Raw genomic sequence first — 15,884 nt, forward strand, 5'->3', positions numbered from 1 at the left:
TGTGTTTATAGATGGCATTCCCCGGTCAGTACTGAAGGACTGGAGGAAGGTAAAGAAGCTAAAGCAGACGGGTGAATCCTTCTTGCAAGACGACTCGTGCTCTGAAATTGGGCCCAACTTACAGAAGTGCAGGGAATGCCGCTCCGTCCGCACCAAGAAAGGAGAGGAGCCTACACATTCACCCGTCTTCTGCCGCTTCTACCACTTTCGCCGGTGAGTATAAAGCAAGAAACATGTTTGCATGCACTCTTCAGGCTACAGGATAATAGATTATCCTTAAGCTGTCATTTTGAAGTTATCCTAGTTAACCTGTAGCTATCCCACAATTAATTGTAGTCCCATTACATCACAAATTAATGTAGAGTGATGTTTCCAGTCAAGCTTGGGAGTTGTATAAAAATAGTTGCTAGGCACTGGTGGTTGTCTTTTTCTTTTCATTTAAAATTGAATATTCTATGGAACCAGTTTGACGTTGACTCAAGGAATGTGCAAATATTAAACACTTCTGCTTTTCCTGCCCTGTCTTGTGTCTACACTTTTCTCCTCTCTCTCATTAAATTGTTACAGGATTGCTCTTAGGGAAGGAAATAAACTCTAATTGCACATTCTTTCTCCTTCTCATCTCCAGCCTCTCATACAGTAAGAACGGAGTGATCCGGATTGATGGCTTCTCCTCTCCTGATCAATTTGATGAAGAGGCGCTCAGTCTCTGGGCACCAGAGGGTTATGAAGAAAACAACCTGGACATGGAGACCTCCAAATACATCCTTAGCTACATTGGAGACAAATTCTGTCAACTGGTTATGACGGAGAATACAGCAACTACATGGATGAAGAAAGATGGTGAGCTGCACTTGCTCAAATAGAATTTGTTTTGTGTGTCATACATGATCTCCTAAAACATTGTTACTAGTGTAACATTATATTTACAGCAGTCTGAAAAGAGAGCGAGAAAGGAAAATAAAAAAAAGTGAGTGAGCTCTGTGAATGTCTGTTTCATCCTTCTCCTGTTTGCTTTGCTCTGCAGCCAAAATCGCCTGGAAGAGAGCAGTGCGCGGGGTGAGAGAGAGCTGCGACGCATGTGAAGCCACATTGTTTAACATTCACTGGGTCTGCCAAAAATGTGGATTTGTGGTGTGTTTGGACTGTTACAAGGCCAAGGAGAGGAAAAGCTCCAAAGGTCAGTCGTCATTTTCATATTCACCTTTGAACACTGACTGTGCTTGTACACTCTTTCTGTTGATATGCGGTAGGCTCAAAACCCTTAACAGAACTGGAGAAATGCCCCAGATATTTAAAGTGTGAGGGAAAATGTGTAGCCAAATCTTTTGGTTTGTTTATACATTTTACATTTTTTAAATCAGTAGTGTCCCACAGCTGTCAGATTTTGTTGTTCTTTGTCTCAGAAGTGAGTGTTGTGGAATGTGAAGCTATTCTTTGAAAAAACAAAACAAACAAACAAAAAAAAAAAACACACTCTGATAATCACTTATCACAAGTTTGTTTCCACAACTGAATTAAAAAAAAAAAAAAAAAGGTAATTGCAACTTTTTATTTCACAATTCTGACTTTTTTCTCGCAATTGCAAGTTTACATCTCATTTTTCTTAGAATTGTGAGATATAAATTTGCAGTTGCGTATTATAAAATATAATATAAAAGATATATGCAGTTATGAGTTTTAATTAGTTTATTTAGTTTTGCATGATAGAAACTTGCAATTACGAATCATAAAGTCAGTTATAAAGTCAGTAAACACGCAATTCTGAGAAATAGTCAAAATTCTGAGAAAAACGTCAGAATTGCGAGATATAAACTTGTCTCGCCATTCTTTCAAAACTCTTTTATAACTCAGTTGAAAGTTAAGTCAGAATTGTGAGATATAAACTTGCAATTCTGAGAACATAGTCTTTTTTTCCCCAAAAATTGATGAAGATACAAGTTAAAAAGTAACAAAAATATCATAAAAACAAAAAAGTTTAATAAATTTCTAAATGCTATGCAGGAGCCTGTATTATTTTAGTATTATTGAGAGACTAATATAGTTTATATATTTTGAGCAATATTTTATTTTTGTATTTTTGTTTATTTAAATTTTGTTTCAAATTTTATAATAACCCTAGAAGAAATAAGTGTATAGTTTTCTGTTTGTGTGCTGTAAGACGTGACAGTTTTTCTAAGACTGTGTAGCTCAGTTGTCCCCAGGGTTTGAAATGTGTCACTCTCTCTGTGTCTTCCTCTTCTGTGTTCTCCTCATTTAAGTCTCCCCTTCCTGCAGCAGCTCTTCCTGTCATCTTCAGGCTTGAATTCTGCCGCAGGGCATTAAAAAACCCTTCAGCTTTAGAAATGTTGTTTCTGCTGAATCACATCTGTGTGTCTTTTCTTGCAACACTCAAAGCTTCTTATTTAGTTTGAAGCATAAACACCACGACTCCTCTATGGGAAAACGGGCCAGTGACAGTGCCCTTCACTGTGTGTGTTGTCACTCTCAGCCTCTGTGAGTAATCCACCTTTTTTTATTTTGCAGATAAAGAGCTGTATGCCTGGTTGAAGTGTGTCAAGGGACAGCCTCATGATCACAAGCACCTGATGCCGACCCAGATCATTCCAGGAAATGGTACGGAAAGAGACAATTTCATTCTGGAATGATCCCAGATTGCTTGTAGTTACGCCTTTGGCTGGAGGTAGAGAAAGAGATGACTGTTTCTTTTAACTTGTTTGTTTTGTCTGTGTTTTAGTTCTAACGGACTTGGTGAATGCTATGCACATGCTCAGGGAGAAGTACAGCATTAAATCACACTGCTCATGTGCTTGGAAACAGAACACCCTCTACAACAAGCTGCCGTCCACCAATGGCGTCTCCCAGGTATGTGAGAGTGTCATTGAGCAGACCTTTGTCATGGTAGATGACATTTATTAATTTTACACAAAGTAAACAAGCTGTGAGGGATGTACGATTGTGGTACTCTGTTAAATGTTTGATATGAGTACATTGCAAAGATTATTTTCCTCCATAGTGTTTTTGTCTTATTTTCCAGTACAAATATCTAAAGATTCTTAAATCAAATCTTGTTGTAAGCCTCCCCTACCCATGACGTGGAAAAAATATGTGACCCTGGACCACAAAACCAGTCATGAGGGTCAATTTTTATTTAATGGAGATTTATACATCATAAATAATAAGCTTTCCATTGATGTATAGTTTGTCATAATAGGACAATATTTGACCGAGATACAATTATTTGAAAATCTGGAAAATAAGGGTGCAAAAAAAATCAAAATACTGAGAAAATCGCCTTTAAAATTGTTCAGATTAAGTTCTTAGCAATGCATATTACTACAGTAGAAAATGTACAAAATATCTTCATGAAACATTATCTTTACTTAACAACCTAATGGTTTTTGGCATAAAGGAAAAATCGATAATTTTGACGCATGTTCGCATATTGCTACAAATATACCTACAAATATAGATTTTAAGAATTAGATTATCGATAATTATAATTAAGTATATGATGCTACTAATAAAGAATTTGCTCCTTTGTTTTAGTTAAATAGTCACCACAAATTAAGAGTTTGTTCCATTGTTTCAGTAAATCATGGCCATGTTAACTAATTTGTTCCCTTGTTTTAATTAAATCAAAAGAAGCAGTACGTTGTGGAAATTAATTCTTAATTCATGGCAGTGACTTCACTAAAACAAGGGAATGAACATAAAATTGTGGGAAGAAATTAATAGATGTAAATAATAATCATTTACATCTATTCATTTCATGGATTGGTGTCGGACTTAAAAATGGAAATCTGCTTTGGCAATTTCTGTAAAATGTTTCATCCTGACCAGAGTGAAAAAAGTAATGGATTCCATGTGATAAAACTGTATGTTTGTTATTTCAACCCAGTTCTGTTCAATAGCTTGTACTGTTGATTGTTCAGCCAGCAAAACTTCAATACATCTTGACGACAAAACAGAAAAAGAGCCCTGATTCAAGTCCTTGAGACATATTTTCCCATTGAACAAACTGTACATCTCTCCTTTTCAGTCACATTTCCATTCACATGAAATAAAATAGGGCTTTAGCCACGACTGGAGTGTGCATGTTCTCACTGTAAACACATACTCTCGCACTCTCTCAATCATACACAGAATTTCACATTCTGTTCTCTGGGCTGGAATGTTGAATACAGTCCTGCTTCATCTCTTAACCACTAAAAGTCCACAATATTTACCCTCACTCTCCTCAAACTGCTGAACTGTCTCTGACACACTTACTTTTCACAGGTGTTACAAAACGTGCTCAATCACAGCAACAAGATCTCTCTGTGTAAGCCCGAGGGCGGCCAGCAGAACTCCACTCTGAAGGTAGAGGCCAACGGAGGGAGCAGTCCAGCCAGTGACACCAGCACTGACAGCAAGTTTACCCCACCCGAGTCCCAATCGCCTCTGCACTTCCTGGCCGATTTGGCTGAGCAGAAATCCCGCGAGGAAAAAAAGGGTGGGTACAGAAACAATAAAACTTAAGGTACGCTTGAAGTTATTGGTAGCCAGGGGCCGGAGGTCTGCCAGCTGCCCCCGTGTTTTTCCTTTCTCTGCAGGCGTGTGCGTGCTTGACAGGCCGCCAGCATTCCACAATCCTCACATTTAGCGGTGTACGTTACAGGCCTTCTCAGTTGTGAGCTCCCACAGTCTAAAGAGTTCACCTAACCACATGTTTATCCAGTTCTTCAGCTGCTCTCACATGCCGAACGCGCCGCTCTCTCCAAATGAACTGCACTTAAAAGACCATCAGCCCTGTGGTCGCTGGCACACGTTCAGTTCAGTTTGTTGCCCGGTGTGGTGTATAGACTTCTCTTCATTTAGCAGCGGCGCTTAAATTGCGCTTTTTGATAAGTCTGCGTTTCGGTTGTTTCAAAACATCTCTTTACATACAATAATAGATTATATAGTTCATGCCATGGCATGTTGTAAGGTGCTTTGCTAAAGTATTTCAAGCAGTTTTTAGTACATTGCAGTTACTTGGTAGTTACTGGGTTGTTCTGGGAACTTGCAAAAAGCCCAATCTCAAGTCTCAAGGATATATTGTTCTCCAGAAGTGGGATTTTTAACCCCATTTTATTCTCCGCCAAAATGAAAATCGTCAGAAAACTTGGAAATGTAATAATGTGCGGGGTTACTCAAATCCGGCCCTGAAGAGTTTAGCTCCAATCCAAATCAAAGACACCTGAGCAAGCTAGTCAAGGTCTTCAGAGTTTTTTTTTTAACTGATCATAGTCCACTGAAGTGCTTTGAAACATGCAGTGTTATTCTATGTTGATATAATTTTAACTGAACCAGTTATATAGCCAATAGCGTTTTGTTTATATCACAGCTTGAGCCGTTGAGCTTGGTAAAATCCCACTTGACACGGTATGACAGCCACAATCTCATCCATATCGCTATAAAATAAAAAAAATTTTAGAATTCAAATGTGTCATATGTTTTGTGGTCAGCACCAACTTGCGCGTATCTGTTCTGTGTTATATTGTCTTGTTATTGTGGCGATTTGTGTGACATCACACATAACCAAACTTCATTCGCCCCAATGGAATGCATATTTACACTGTGTGAATTGTTCCCTATCCCCCTATATAGTGCACTACGTGCCATTCCCCATGCAGAAAATGTGAATTTTGTGAACAAGTGACCGATTTCGGCCGCAACTTTAGCGTCTATTTATGGTGTAGGGCGTGGGACTCTTCAGATTCTAAAGAGCATTTGATTGGACAGAAAGTTTGATGAGAAGCTAAAGTGCAGGATGATGTCATCAAAATCGTTGATCCATATTGGCAGTTAGAGACTGTTTTGAATGCTTATATCTTCTAAAAGAATTTAGTTATTGTTTTGGAGCACACTAACTTATAGATAACCTTAAGGCTAACATATTTATACTAAAACCCCAAAAAATGCTTTTTTGAATTTTTTTTTTTCCCATGGTGATTTCATGGGGACTTTAAACTGCTGTTTAAAAAGCATTTTAGAAATCTTACTGTGAATATTTTATCTGTATATGTTCCTTCTCTTTTTTGACCTTGTAATTTTTATTCAAAATGTCATAACCAAACTTGCATTTATCTCCCTCACTTTTGAGTGCCGTCCACATCTTAAAATCCAATCAGCAATGCATAGAACCATGTTTGCCCTTCATTTTTTTTTCGATAATCTGTTGCACTCAAATGCACATCACAATATGGAAGAAAAGATCTATCGCTACCTCTGTTTTATCATGACTTTAAAATTTCTCTATCATTTCCCACTAAACATTATGGAAATGTATCATATAATGGAAATAAACTCTAATCTTTCTTTTACTTTTCAATTTCATGTGTATTAAAAACGATTGACACCTGAGGTTTTGAACAGCCTGTACTTCTCTCCTGCAGAAAATAAGGAGTCAGTTGTAGGGAAGATAAAGGAGGAGAAGGATCAGTCAGATGCTTTGGAGTCTCTGCACAGTAAAGCATCATCCCTGGAGCAGGGATCAACTCTACGAGACCTCCTCACCACCACCGCAGGCAAGCTGCGCCTGGGCTCCACTGATGCCGGCATCGCTTTCGCTCCTGTGTACTCCACTGCCTCGCAGGTCAGAAAACCAACACCTACTGATCACACTCAAACAGAGACTAAACTAGCATACAGAGATGGCAACATGTATATACAACCAATGAAAAGTTTGCACATACTTAACTTTAAAAAGCTTTTGATCTAAAGGTTTATTCTTGAAATTATTTTTGTAGATAAAAATAGTAATTATAGTCAAGTTGGTGTTTCCATACTTTTGATTGGTAGACAGTATCATTTTAAAAAAAAAACTAATGTAAACATCATAGAAATTAGTCATTGTCACATGGATGGCAGTTTACAAAAATAAGGCCATGCTAGCATAAAGATCAAAGAAGTCCGGTCTCTATATTTCCTTTCCAGTGGAGGTCCGGACAGTACTTTTTTTGGAACAGTAATAAATAGTCAAATGATCAAAATTCTCTTAAAGATAAGGATATTGTCTTTGAGAGTCCAATTGGATATGTTAAGGTAAGATCAGATGTTTCCTCAGGCTATTGTTTTTACATTTATAGACACATGTGTATGACAGAAAAGACATGATATTAAGGGTTCAGGTTACCATAAACTACCCGTAGTGCTTGTGGTGTATACAGCAAACTCTTTTGATGTTCTACTCACTTTAAACTTTAGAACAGTAAAATTGTGCGTTGTCATGTATCGTGGTCTGGTTGGAACCAAGCTGGGACCGCAGTCCACTATTTGAAGGACCCCTGTGACATAGAGCCCTTATTACTTTAAAGAAAAAATGTTTGTTGTCCTAAAATAACATAGGGCTTCATTTGTGGTCTTCCTACCACAGATTGTCAAGAGTGGCCGCAGCATGCCCAACATCCTGGATGACATCATTGCCTCTGTGGTGGAAAACAAGATCCCAGCGGGCCGTGGCACCAAGCTCAACCTGAAGCACGAGCCTCTGGAGGAGCCCAAAGCTGAGAGAAAGAAAGCAGTGGAAGAACCGCCCAAACTATATGCTGACATCCCGCACTGCTGGCTCTACGAGCGCAGGCTGCTCTGGCTCAAAGACCACCGCAACAGCAACAACTGGAAACTCTTCAGGGAATGCTGGAGACAAGGACAGGTCTGTGAAACAAACCCACTAAATAGTGAATCTTACATTACTTTCTGTTCTGCTGGAGCTGTGGTTATTTCAAAGCCAATATTACTTTAGCTTAGAATGTTTCTTGGTCCTGTTTTTCCCTTTACCCATCTTAAAGGAGAAGTATGCTCCAGAATAAAAAATTCCTGATAATTTACACCCCCCCATATCATCCAACAGTCTTTCTTTCTTCAGTTGCAAAGAAATTATGGTTTTTGAGGAAAACATTCCAGGATTTTTATACTTTTTAACCAAAAATGCTTGGCTTGTTCTAGCTCTTCGATTTAGAATATTAATTATAAAATACGAAATCATGTTGGAAAAATTGATAAAAATGTTAGGTTAGGGTGAAAAACTCAGTCAAAATTTGTGTAGAGCCCTTTGAAGATGCATTGAAACCGCAGTTTGGACCTTCAACCCATTGACCACTATATGGAGAAAAATCCTGGAATGTTTTCCTTAAAAAACTTAATTTCTTTGCGACTGAACAAAGAAATATATAAACATCTTGGATGACTTGGGAGTGAGTAAATTATCTGGAAATTTTTATTCTGGAAGTGAACTTCTCCTTTAATATACCTGTCTATAAAACTGGCAAAAATCTCAATTCCCAATTGTCATTAGAGCCCTATCCAGAAATGTCACTGATATCCTTGCAGTCAGGATAATCCTAATAATCCTGTGTACTGATTAGATGTTGTGCTGTAAATAATCATTATCCATCTACACCTGTTCCATTTCCCTGACATGCATGTGTTTTTTTTGTTTTTTTTTTTTTTTTTTTTCTTTTTCCCCCCCTCTCTCCCCTATATAAATTAAGGGTGTGAATTGGCACTGGTTTCATGATTCAATTCGATTACGATTGTCATGTAAACGATTCGCTTCAGTTCGAAGTCATGATGCATCACGATTATATAAAATTTATTTTGTGCATTTTTATTAAATTATATAAGCAGGCTACTTTTTAAAATAATTACAAATTAATAAAAAAACAAAACAGTTGTTAAGAATTAAACCAAGTAAATACAGCTTCAAAACATACAAGCAAATGTAAAGTAATAATGGGGGAAACAGAAAATTACAACTGAAAAAAAGTACTTCAAGTATCTGAGAGTGCTTTAAGTATCTGAAAGTTTACAGATAATCATGGTTATGTTTTTTTTTTTTTTTTTTTTTTTTTTTTTTCCTCAGCATTATTGCCGTTTGATTATTACTGATGAGATCATAGACAGTGGCAGCTTTAATAGGCTGCATTCACACTAATGTACAGATCTATTTTGACATATCAAATGTTTTTTCCTGTTCTGAAAACAAAACTGACCGTTTACATCAATTTCGTATCATAAAAGTATTCGGAGATGCAAGTGCATTTAACCGCAGCTGCGAGCTTCAGGACAAACAAACACAAAGCACACTTTAAAGTCTGTCAGTACATGAGCTTTGTGCATCTAATACATACTGATACGCACATGCTTGGCATGCATATAATATGCAATTTTTGCGTGCATATGGTATGCAGTTTTGCCGTATAGTATGCAGTTTTGCATCTACCCCACACCTCTAATTCTAACCATTGTGTATCATACTGTATGCACGCCAAAGTCAATTTCTGCGTATTAATAGTACGCCAAATAAAAACAGAAACTCGTGGTACTGACGCCCACTTTCATGAGGTCGCGTTGTCCAAATGGTACAAATAAAAGCATATCTAAGGTAAAAGACTGAAATAATGGTGGGTGGAAGCTCACACTGTCAAGCAATGCACACGTGTCTCACAGCGCATATTCTGTGCAATGAAGCCCGGCATGATTGTCTCTAACGCCTTAAGTGCCATATGCGGGAAAAAACATGCTCAGATCAGAGCTTGGCTTTTTCCTGCATTAAGCTTGGTTTTTCCAAAATGTGCCCAGATCTTATAAATATAAATTATATATGATTATAAATACATTATATAACATTTGGTAAATGTTGCAAAATGTGAGTTAATGCAATCTCTGCCTCAGCTGGCTAGTGTCTTCTCTCTGCCTCAGCAGACAGCTTTTGTGTGGTTCATCTGTCACATCAGTCTGCATTACATGTGCAGTGGGTGTCCAGAGAGAACGGCGCCATACATTAGTCCATTTATGCAGCATGCACTTCACGTAGGCCATTATAGGCTTTAAGTGCTTTGATTCTTTCATAGGTAGCACCTCTTCATATGCTACTCTAATGCAGGACATTTCATCTAAGCATATAGATCCTTTACAGTGAAATCTGATTTTCGCTAATGGACAGGAGGAAACAGAAGAGGTGTTAGGTTGAAATTCTCAAGCATGCGGCCTTTTTCTCTAGTCTGAAGCAGAGGAGAGTCTCTGGGTGTATTCGAAATCGACCCCTGTACCCATTACACCACTAATATTGTCCTCTTGAAAGTTCAAATGAAAACAAACGAGTGAATTCGGACACTGATTGTGCCAGATGAGCCATAGATGCCATCTTCTGGTAAAATGCGTTAATGTATTCACCGCGACCCTTACAGTGCAGTTGAGCGTTGGCCTTTTGAGTGTGGCTTTACACTCATTTTTGCAATGCATTATGAGATTAAATAAGTGCACTCAATAATGTCCCCTATGGTTTCAGACACCACTTCAAATGGCTGTATAGTGCACTAGAAAAGGGTATCGAGGCATTTTTGGACAGCCTCTGTCTCTTCCTGTTCCAGAATGACATTTATTGACTTGTGTGCAGTGGACCATGAATTTACAGCTCTACAGGAAGTAAACTGACATCATAAAATGTGGCTCTCCCAACACATTGGTTTTCTTCCAAAACCTAGTAAGCTGCCTAGTAAGGCTTCCAATGCAACGGCTGTTCCAAAGGGTGGTTACTGTTATTATGCTGCTTTTTAAAATTTCACACAGAGAACACATAATACATTTCAGCACTTTTGCAGAAACTAGTTTATAATACACTCACAGATTTAGGCTTTTCAACAAAACTTAATTATTACTTTTAGTCTTTAGAGTAATCCATCTTGCAATTTCTGTTTTAACCAGACTTCATATTTTTTCCACTGTTCAAAAAGCAAGTCTTAGTAGTGGTTGTGATCTCAGCTGTCATTAAAAGGCCATTTCCTGTGTGGTGTATTTTGCAGCCGGTGCTGGTCTCTGGGGTGCACAAGAAGCTCAACGCTAGCTTGTGGAAGGCTGAGTCCTTCAACCAGGAGTTTGCTGACCACCAGGGGGATCTCTTGAATTGCAAGGATGGAGTAATGTCCAACTCAGGCGTCAAAGAATTCTGGGACGGCTTTGAAGATCTCACGAGTGAGTGCCTCTTGAAGTAAACAAATGAGCAGTTATCTTATTAATCAGCCTGTTTGTGTTTATGCTGATCATGCTTTCTTTGCAGAGCGGCCAAAGTCTAAAGATGGAGAAACCATGGTGTATCGACTGAAAGATTGGCCTTCAGGGGAAGAGTTTATGGCTTTGATGCCCTCCAGGTACCATATAAACTCGTTTATCAAGCTTACACATGTGAATGCTATTTTATGGCAACTTTAAGTATTTATTTGTGTGTTCTGATCAAGCCTAGCTCTGTTTTAGTGTTGTTTTAGCATGTGCTTCATCTCATTGTGTAGGTATGATGATCTCATGAAGAACCTGCCAATGCCTGAATATTCAGACCCCGAGGGGAACCTCAACCTGGCCTCCCATCTGCCCTCCTTCTTTGTGCGGCCGGACTTGGGCCCGCGCCTCTGCTGCGCTTACGGTACTGCAGCTCCCTCTGTCTCTCTCACACAATTTTTTTTGTTTTTGCTACGTTTTCTGCATTGTTTTAGTGTAGAAAATTAAACAAAATTATCAAAAATTATATTCAGTTACTGTAGGGATATCATGAAACCTGTCATATTTCACCCCAAAAGAAAATGTAAAAAATGTAGAAAATGATTTAAACGTGGGTTAAAAGTTAAAACATAAAAAACGGAAGCCTGTTTTGATAACACGTTGAACTGAATGATGTGTGATCTCAGGTGTGGCGGCATCTCAGGAGCAGGACTTCGGCACGGCTAACCTGCATATGGAGGTGTCTGACATCATCAGCGTTCTGGTTTACGTAGGAGTGGCCAAAGGGAATGGTGTCCTCTCCAAAACGGGTAAGCCTGAGGCCTGCTCACCATACAGCTGTCAACAGTCTGTCTGTTTACTTGGTCAGCCGTATTAGAGAAAAAGACGGAGGGAGGAAAAGCCTCCTGTTAGAGCAGAAATGTTCCATAAACCCTTGAGCTCAAAGGAAAAAAAAACACAGAACATGGTTTCCACCCTGGAAACAAAGAAATGTAAGAGATGCATCTGGAAGGAGTTTTCACTGCCAGTACATGGCCATAGCATCACTAAAAAGAGCTTTTCTCTGCACTCATGAGAATAAATATGTCAAAACATGGAGTTTCACATATGACATATTATTAGGATATTTACTAAAACCCATTTGTGACCCTGGACCACAAAACCAGTCATAAGGGTCAATTTTGCTATTGCAACTAAGATTTATACAAAATCTGAAAGCTAAATAAATAAGCTTTCCATTGGTTTGTTAGGATAGGACAATATTCTAAAATTAAGTTTTGATATATTTACAGTAGGAAATTTACAAAATATCTTCAAGGAACATGATATTTACGTAATATCCTAATGATTTTTGGCATAAAAAAAAATCAATCATTTTGACCCATTGGCTATTGCTACAAATATACTCATGCTACTTAAGACTGGTTTTGTGGTCTGGGGTCACATTTGTAGTTTTACATGACCACCGTGCGCTCTCCGTTCATCTGCAACCCTCTAATGGATGTCTGCTACTGTCGATAGATCTCTAAAAGCCATTTGGGTGTGATATTACATCTAAAGCAACATAAGTCAGTGATTTGCGAGTGATTTTTTTTTTTTACCATTATTGCACATGTTTGAGGGCCCAATGACTTTTCTCTTAGTTCATGATTTACTGGAAGAGGATGAGGGATAGGGAAATTATTTTATATTAAATTTTTACCCAGTAAAGTATCTTAGAGCATGGTAGAATGAGAAGAATGCTTATGCATTTTCCGGGTCTAGAAATCATACTTTTGTCTTCCTTATGTACTCCGGTTTTCCAAGACTGTGGGAAACTTGGTTCTTCAAAGGAAAAAAACTGTTGTTGTTGTGGTGGTGGGGGGGTTGACTAAAAATAAGAAATATCTCCTCCACATTAGGAGGAGCGACCTGAGTTCATATCATGGCTTGTGGTCCTTTCCGATTTTGTCCGTCAAATCTCCTGATTTTTAGTTGTTTTGGCCTTTTTAATGCTTGTTTTAAATCATTTTAAATGACCTTTGAAGTTTGCTGAGGCCCCCAGTGGGCCCCGTCTGCCTGGTTTAAGAACCACTGCCATAGGTAATTATTAGGGCTGCGACGATAAATCGGATCGATTCTGAGATTTGTATCGTGATTCTGAGCTTAGTTTTTAACAGATGGCACACTAATCTAGTTTTTTATCACACACTGAAATGCTCATGAAGAATTCTTGTGTGTTCGGCTGAGTCGTGTAATTGTACCTTTGCTCTGAATGCTTTATGACGTGTAAACACGGCCCCAGGGCTCTACAGTATGACCATTTCAGTCGCATTTTCGACTGAAAACCACTGCATGCGACTATAAAAAAAAATATTTAGGAGCACCAGTGCAACTGACTTGATCAGCATATTTGTGTTTGCGCTCAGGGGAGCTTCAAAGGTTTCTACGTGTTTTTACAGCGCTGAGTAATGTATCAGAGACATAGGCCCATCTCACAAATCTCACAAAAGATGAGTGACAACTTCTAATGATTTTTAAGGGAGTCTGTAAATGTGATATTGATTTAATACAGCAGTTTAATAAAAAAAGAAGTGAATATTAAGTGACTTACATTGTCTGACTATAACACTATTGAATGATTTTGCTCTATTTTGTCGTCAAAATTAGTTTAAAACATAGTCACAGCTCAGCCACTCAGTCACATTCAGTCACATTCAAACACAGCGGTGTTTCGTTTATGAATGAATGTGCATTTTTAAATGAATCTAGTGAGACAATGATTCAGTTACCCATTTATAAAGACAGTCACTTTATTCCTGAATGAATCACCTGTTCGAACGAATCGAATGATTCAGTGCCGCCAGACTTGCCGCCACCTACTGGCAGTTTTATTTTTATTTTTAAAGGATCTTTTCAGTCATTTAAGTCATTTAATATTTATATTTAACATTTTATATTTAAAACATTAATCTCAACATGAATTTATGAATTTAATTGCAGTCATGCCACCTCTGAGCCTCATTAAACGTCTGAAAATACACCTTCAAGCCACTTTTGTGTTCTTCTGTGCCACCTCTGTAGTACAAATTCATTTTGTTAATACAGATTTCATTTGATTGTAACTTATCCTTGTTCTACTTGTTCTTATTCTGTTATTTTAATTAGAATTTTTAAAAAGTTTATAAATATAATTTTGTTAAAAATTTGACATAAAAGTTGACACTTCTAAAAAGTTTTAACAAAGGTAAAAACAGAATTCCCCTGTAAATCACTTTAAGTCAAATATCACACTGATGTTGACATGTAAATGTGTTAATGCAAAATCACAGCCATCTTAACTTGCATCTTAAACTTCCAGTTGTAAGTTTATAAGTAATTTGGCAATTCTTGCTTTGTGTCTCATGCCAGCAGCTGCTCCTCCCTCTTTTCTCCTCCCTACTGCGATGGCCTTTCTATTTTTATCCGCTGTCTCATGGGCAGACATGACGAGAATATATAAAAGCCAGACTCCCACGCACACTCCTCGCCATTAATTTTTAAACATCACTCTGTCTTCAAAAGAGGACGGCGCTCCCTGGCTTTATAATAAATTAAGCTTAATCACTGCGTGATGAGTTTGCTGTGTAACTGCATGAATGTGTTTGTGCCAAACACACAGGAGTGCTCAAGAGGCTGGAGGAGGAAGATCTGGATGACAACGTGAAGAAAAGATTAAAGGACTCGAGTGAGACTCCCGGAGCCTTGTGGCACATCTACACGAGCAAAGACGGCGAGAAGATAAAAGAGTTTCTGCACAAGGTTATTTTGATTTGATTTCTCCACTGATCTTGAAATAATACAGAGGATCATTGCAGTGACGTTCACTCACTCTCTCTGAGCGGGTGTCCTCATAAAACCTCTCACTCTAGCACAAGGAAGTTTTATAGGATTAACTTCATATGTGTGCAGATTTTTAGGGCACGTGCTGTTGTTTTTTTAACTCGTGTTTGTGCGTGTTTGGACATGACAGGTGGCGAAAGAGCAGGGCGTGGAGATCCCAGCAGATCATGACCCGATCCGTGAGCCTGGCTGGTACTTGAGCCGTAAGCTGCGTCAGCGGCTGCTGGATGAATACGCCGTTCAGGGCTGGACTGTGGTGCAGTTTCTGGGTGATTCAGTCCTGATCCCTGCTGGAGCTCTGCACCAGGTCTCATTACTCTCCTTTCTCTTCTGTAGTTGCACAAATCACTGATACCACATGAACAAATAATGATGAATACTTCATTCTGGGTCATATGTTGTGGTGTTGATTATTTTAAGCAAAACCCCTCCCAACTTGATTGACTTGGAAAGCAACAAAGCTCACTGTTTTGTTTACAGTGCTTCTAAAAATTGATCAGACACTAAAGCTAGACTTCTGTTCTTGGAAAAAAAAAAATAACTTGCAATTACGAGTTATAAAGTCAGAATATAGGGATAGAAAGTCACAATTGTAAGATATAAATTCGCAGTTCTGAGGAAAAAATGTCACAATTGCGATATATAAACTTGCAATTCTTAAAAAAGTCACAATTGTGGAATATAAACTCGCAATTCTGAGGAAAAAAGGACTCAGTTGCGGAGGATGTGAAGATATAAATTCGGAATTCTGAGAAAAAAGTCACAATTACAAAGATATAAATTCACAATTCTAAGGAAAAAAAAATCTCAGTTGCATAGATATAAATTCGGAATTCTGAGGAAAAAAAGTCACAATTGCGAAGATATAAATTCGCAATTCTGAGGAAAAAAAAGTAAATTGCAACAATATAAATTTGCAATTCTGAGGGGAAAAAAAGTCACAATTATGAAGATATAAATTCCAAATTTTCAAATTCCAAGTTTTAAAATTTGGAATTTGGAGA

At 38.1% G+C, this 15,884-nt stretch overlaps 1 protein-coding gene across 5 annotated transcripts in view; it reads left to right on the top strand.

Moving 5' to 3' along the window:
* Window positions 1-15,884, top strand: part of jmjd1cb (jumonji domain containing 1Cb) — a 133,116-nt gene that overhangs the window by 114,158 nt on the left and 3,074 nt on the right. For all 5 annotated transcript variants that reach the window (XM_051124780.1, XM_051124781.1, XM_051124782.1 and 2 more), the window contains 14 exons: window positions 12-213; window positions 629-843; window positions 1,028-1,180; window positions 2,527-2,616; window positions 2,738-2,865; window positions 4,282-4,495; window positions 6,420-6,619; window positions 7,400-7,678; window positions 10,830-10,998; window positions 11,084-11,174; window positions 11,313-11,443; window positions 11,706-11,828; window positions 14,660-14,799; window positions 15,011-15,187. In XM_051124780.1, the coding sequence (XP_050980737.1) occupies window positions 12-213; window positions 629-843; window positions 1,028-1,180; window positions 2,527-2,616; window positions 2,738-2,865; window positions 4,282-4,495; window positions 6,420-6,619; window positions 7,400-7,678; window positions 10,830-10,998; window positions 11,084-11,174; window positions 11,313-11,443; window positions 11,706-11,828; window positions 14,660-14,799; window positions 15,011-15,187 (2,312 nt within the window). The remainder of the gene's footprint in view (window positions 1-11; window positions 214-628; window positions 844-1,027; window positions 1,181-2,526; window positions 2,617-2,737; window positions 2,866-4,281; window positions 4,496-6,419; window positions 6,620-7,399; window positions 7,679-10,829; window positions 10,999-11,083; window positions 11,175-11,312; window positions 11,444-11,705; window positions 11,829-14,659; window positions 14,800-15,010; window positions 15,188-15,884) is intronic.

This window comes from Labeo rohita, chromosome 12 (genome assembly GCF_022985175.1).
Source record: "Labeo rohita strain BAU-BD-2019 chromosome 12, IGBB_LRoh.1.0, whole genome shotgun sequence".
Taxonomy (NCBI): domain Eukaryota; kingdom Metazoa; phylum Chordata; class Actinopteri; order Cypriniformes; family Cyprinidae; genus Labeo; species Labeo rohita.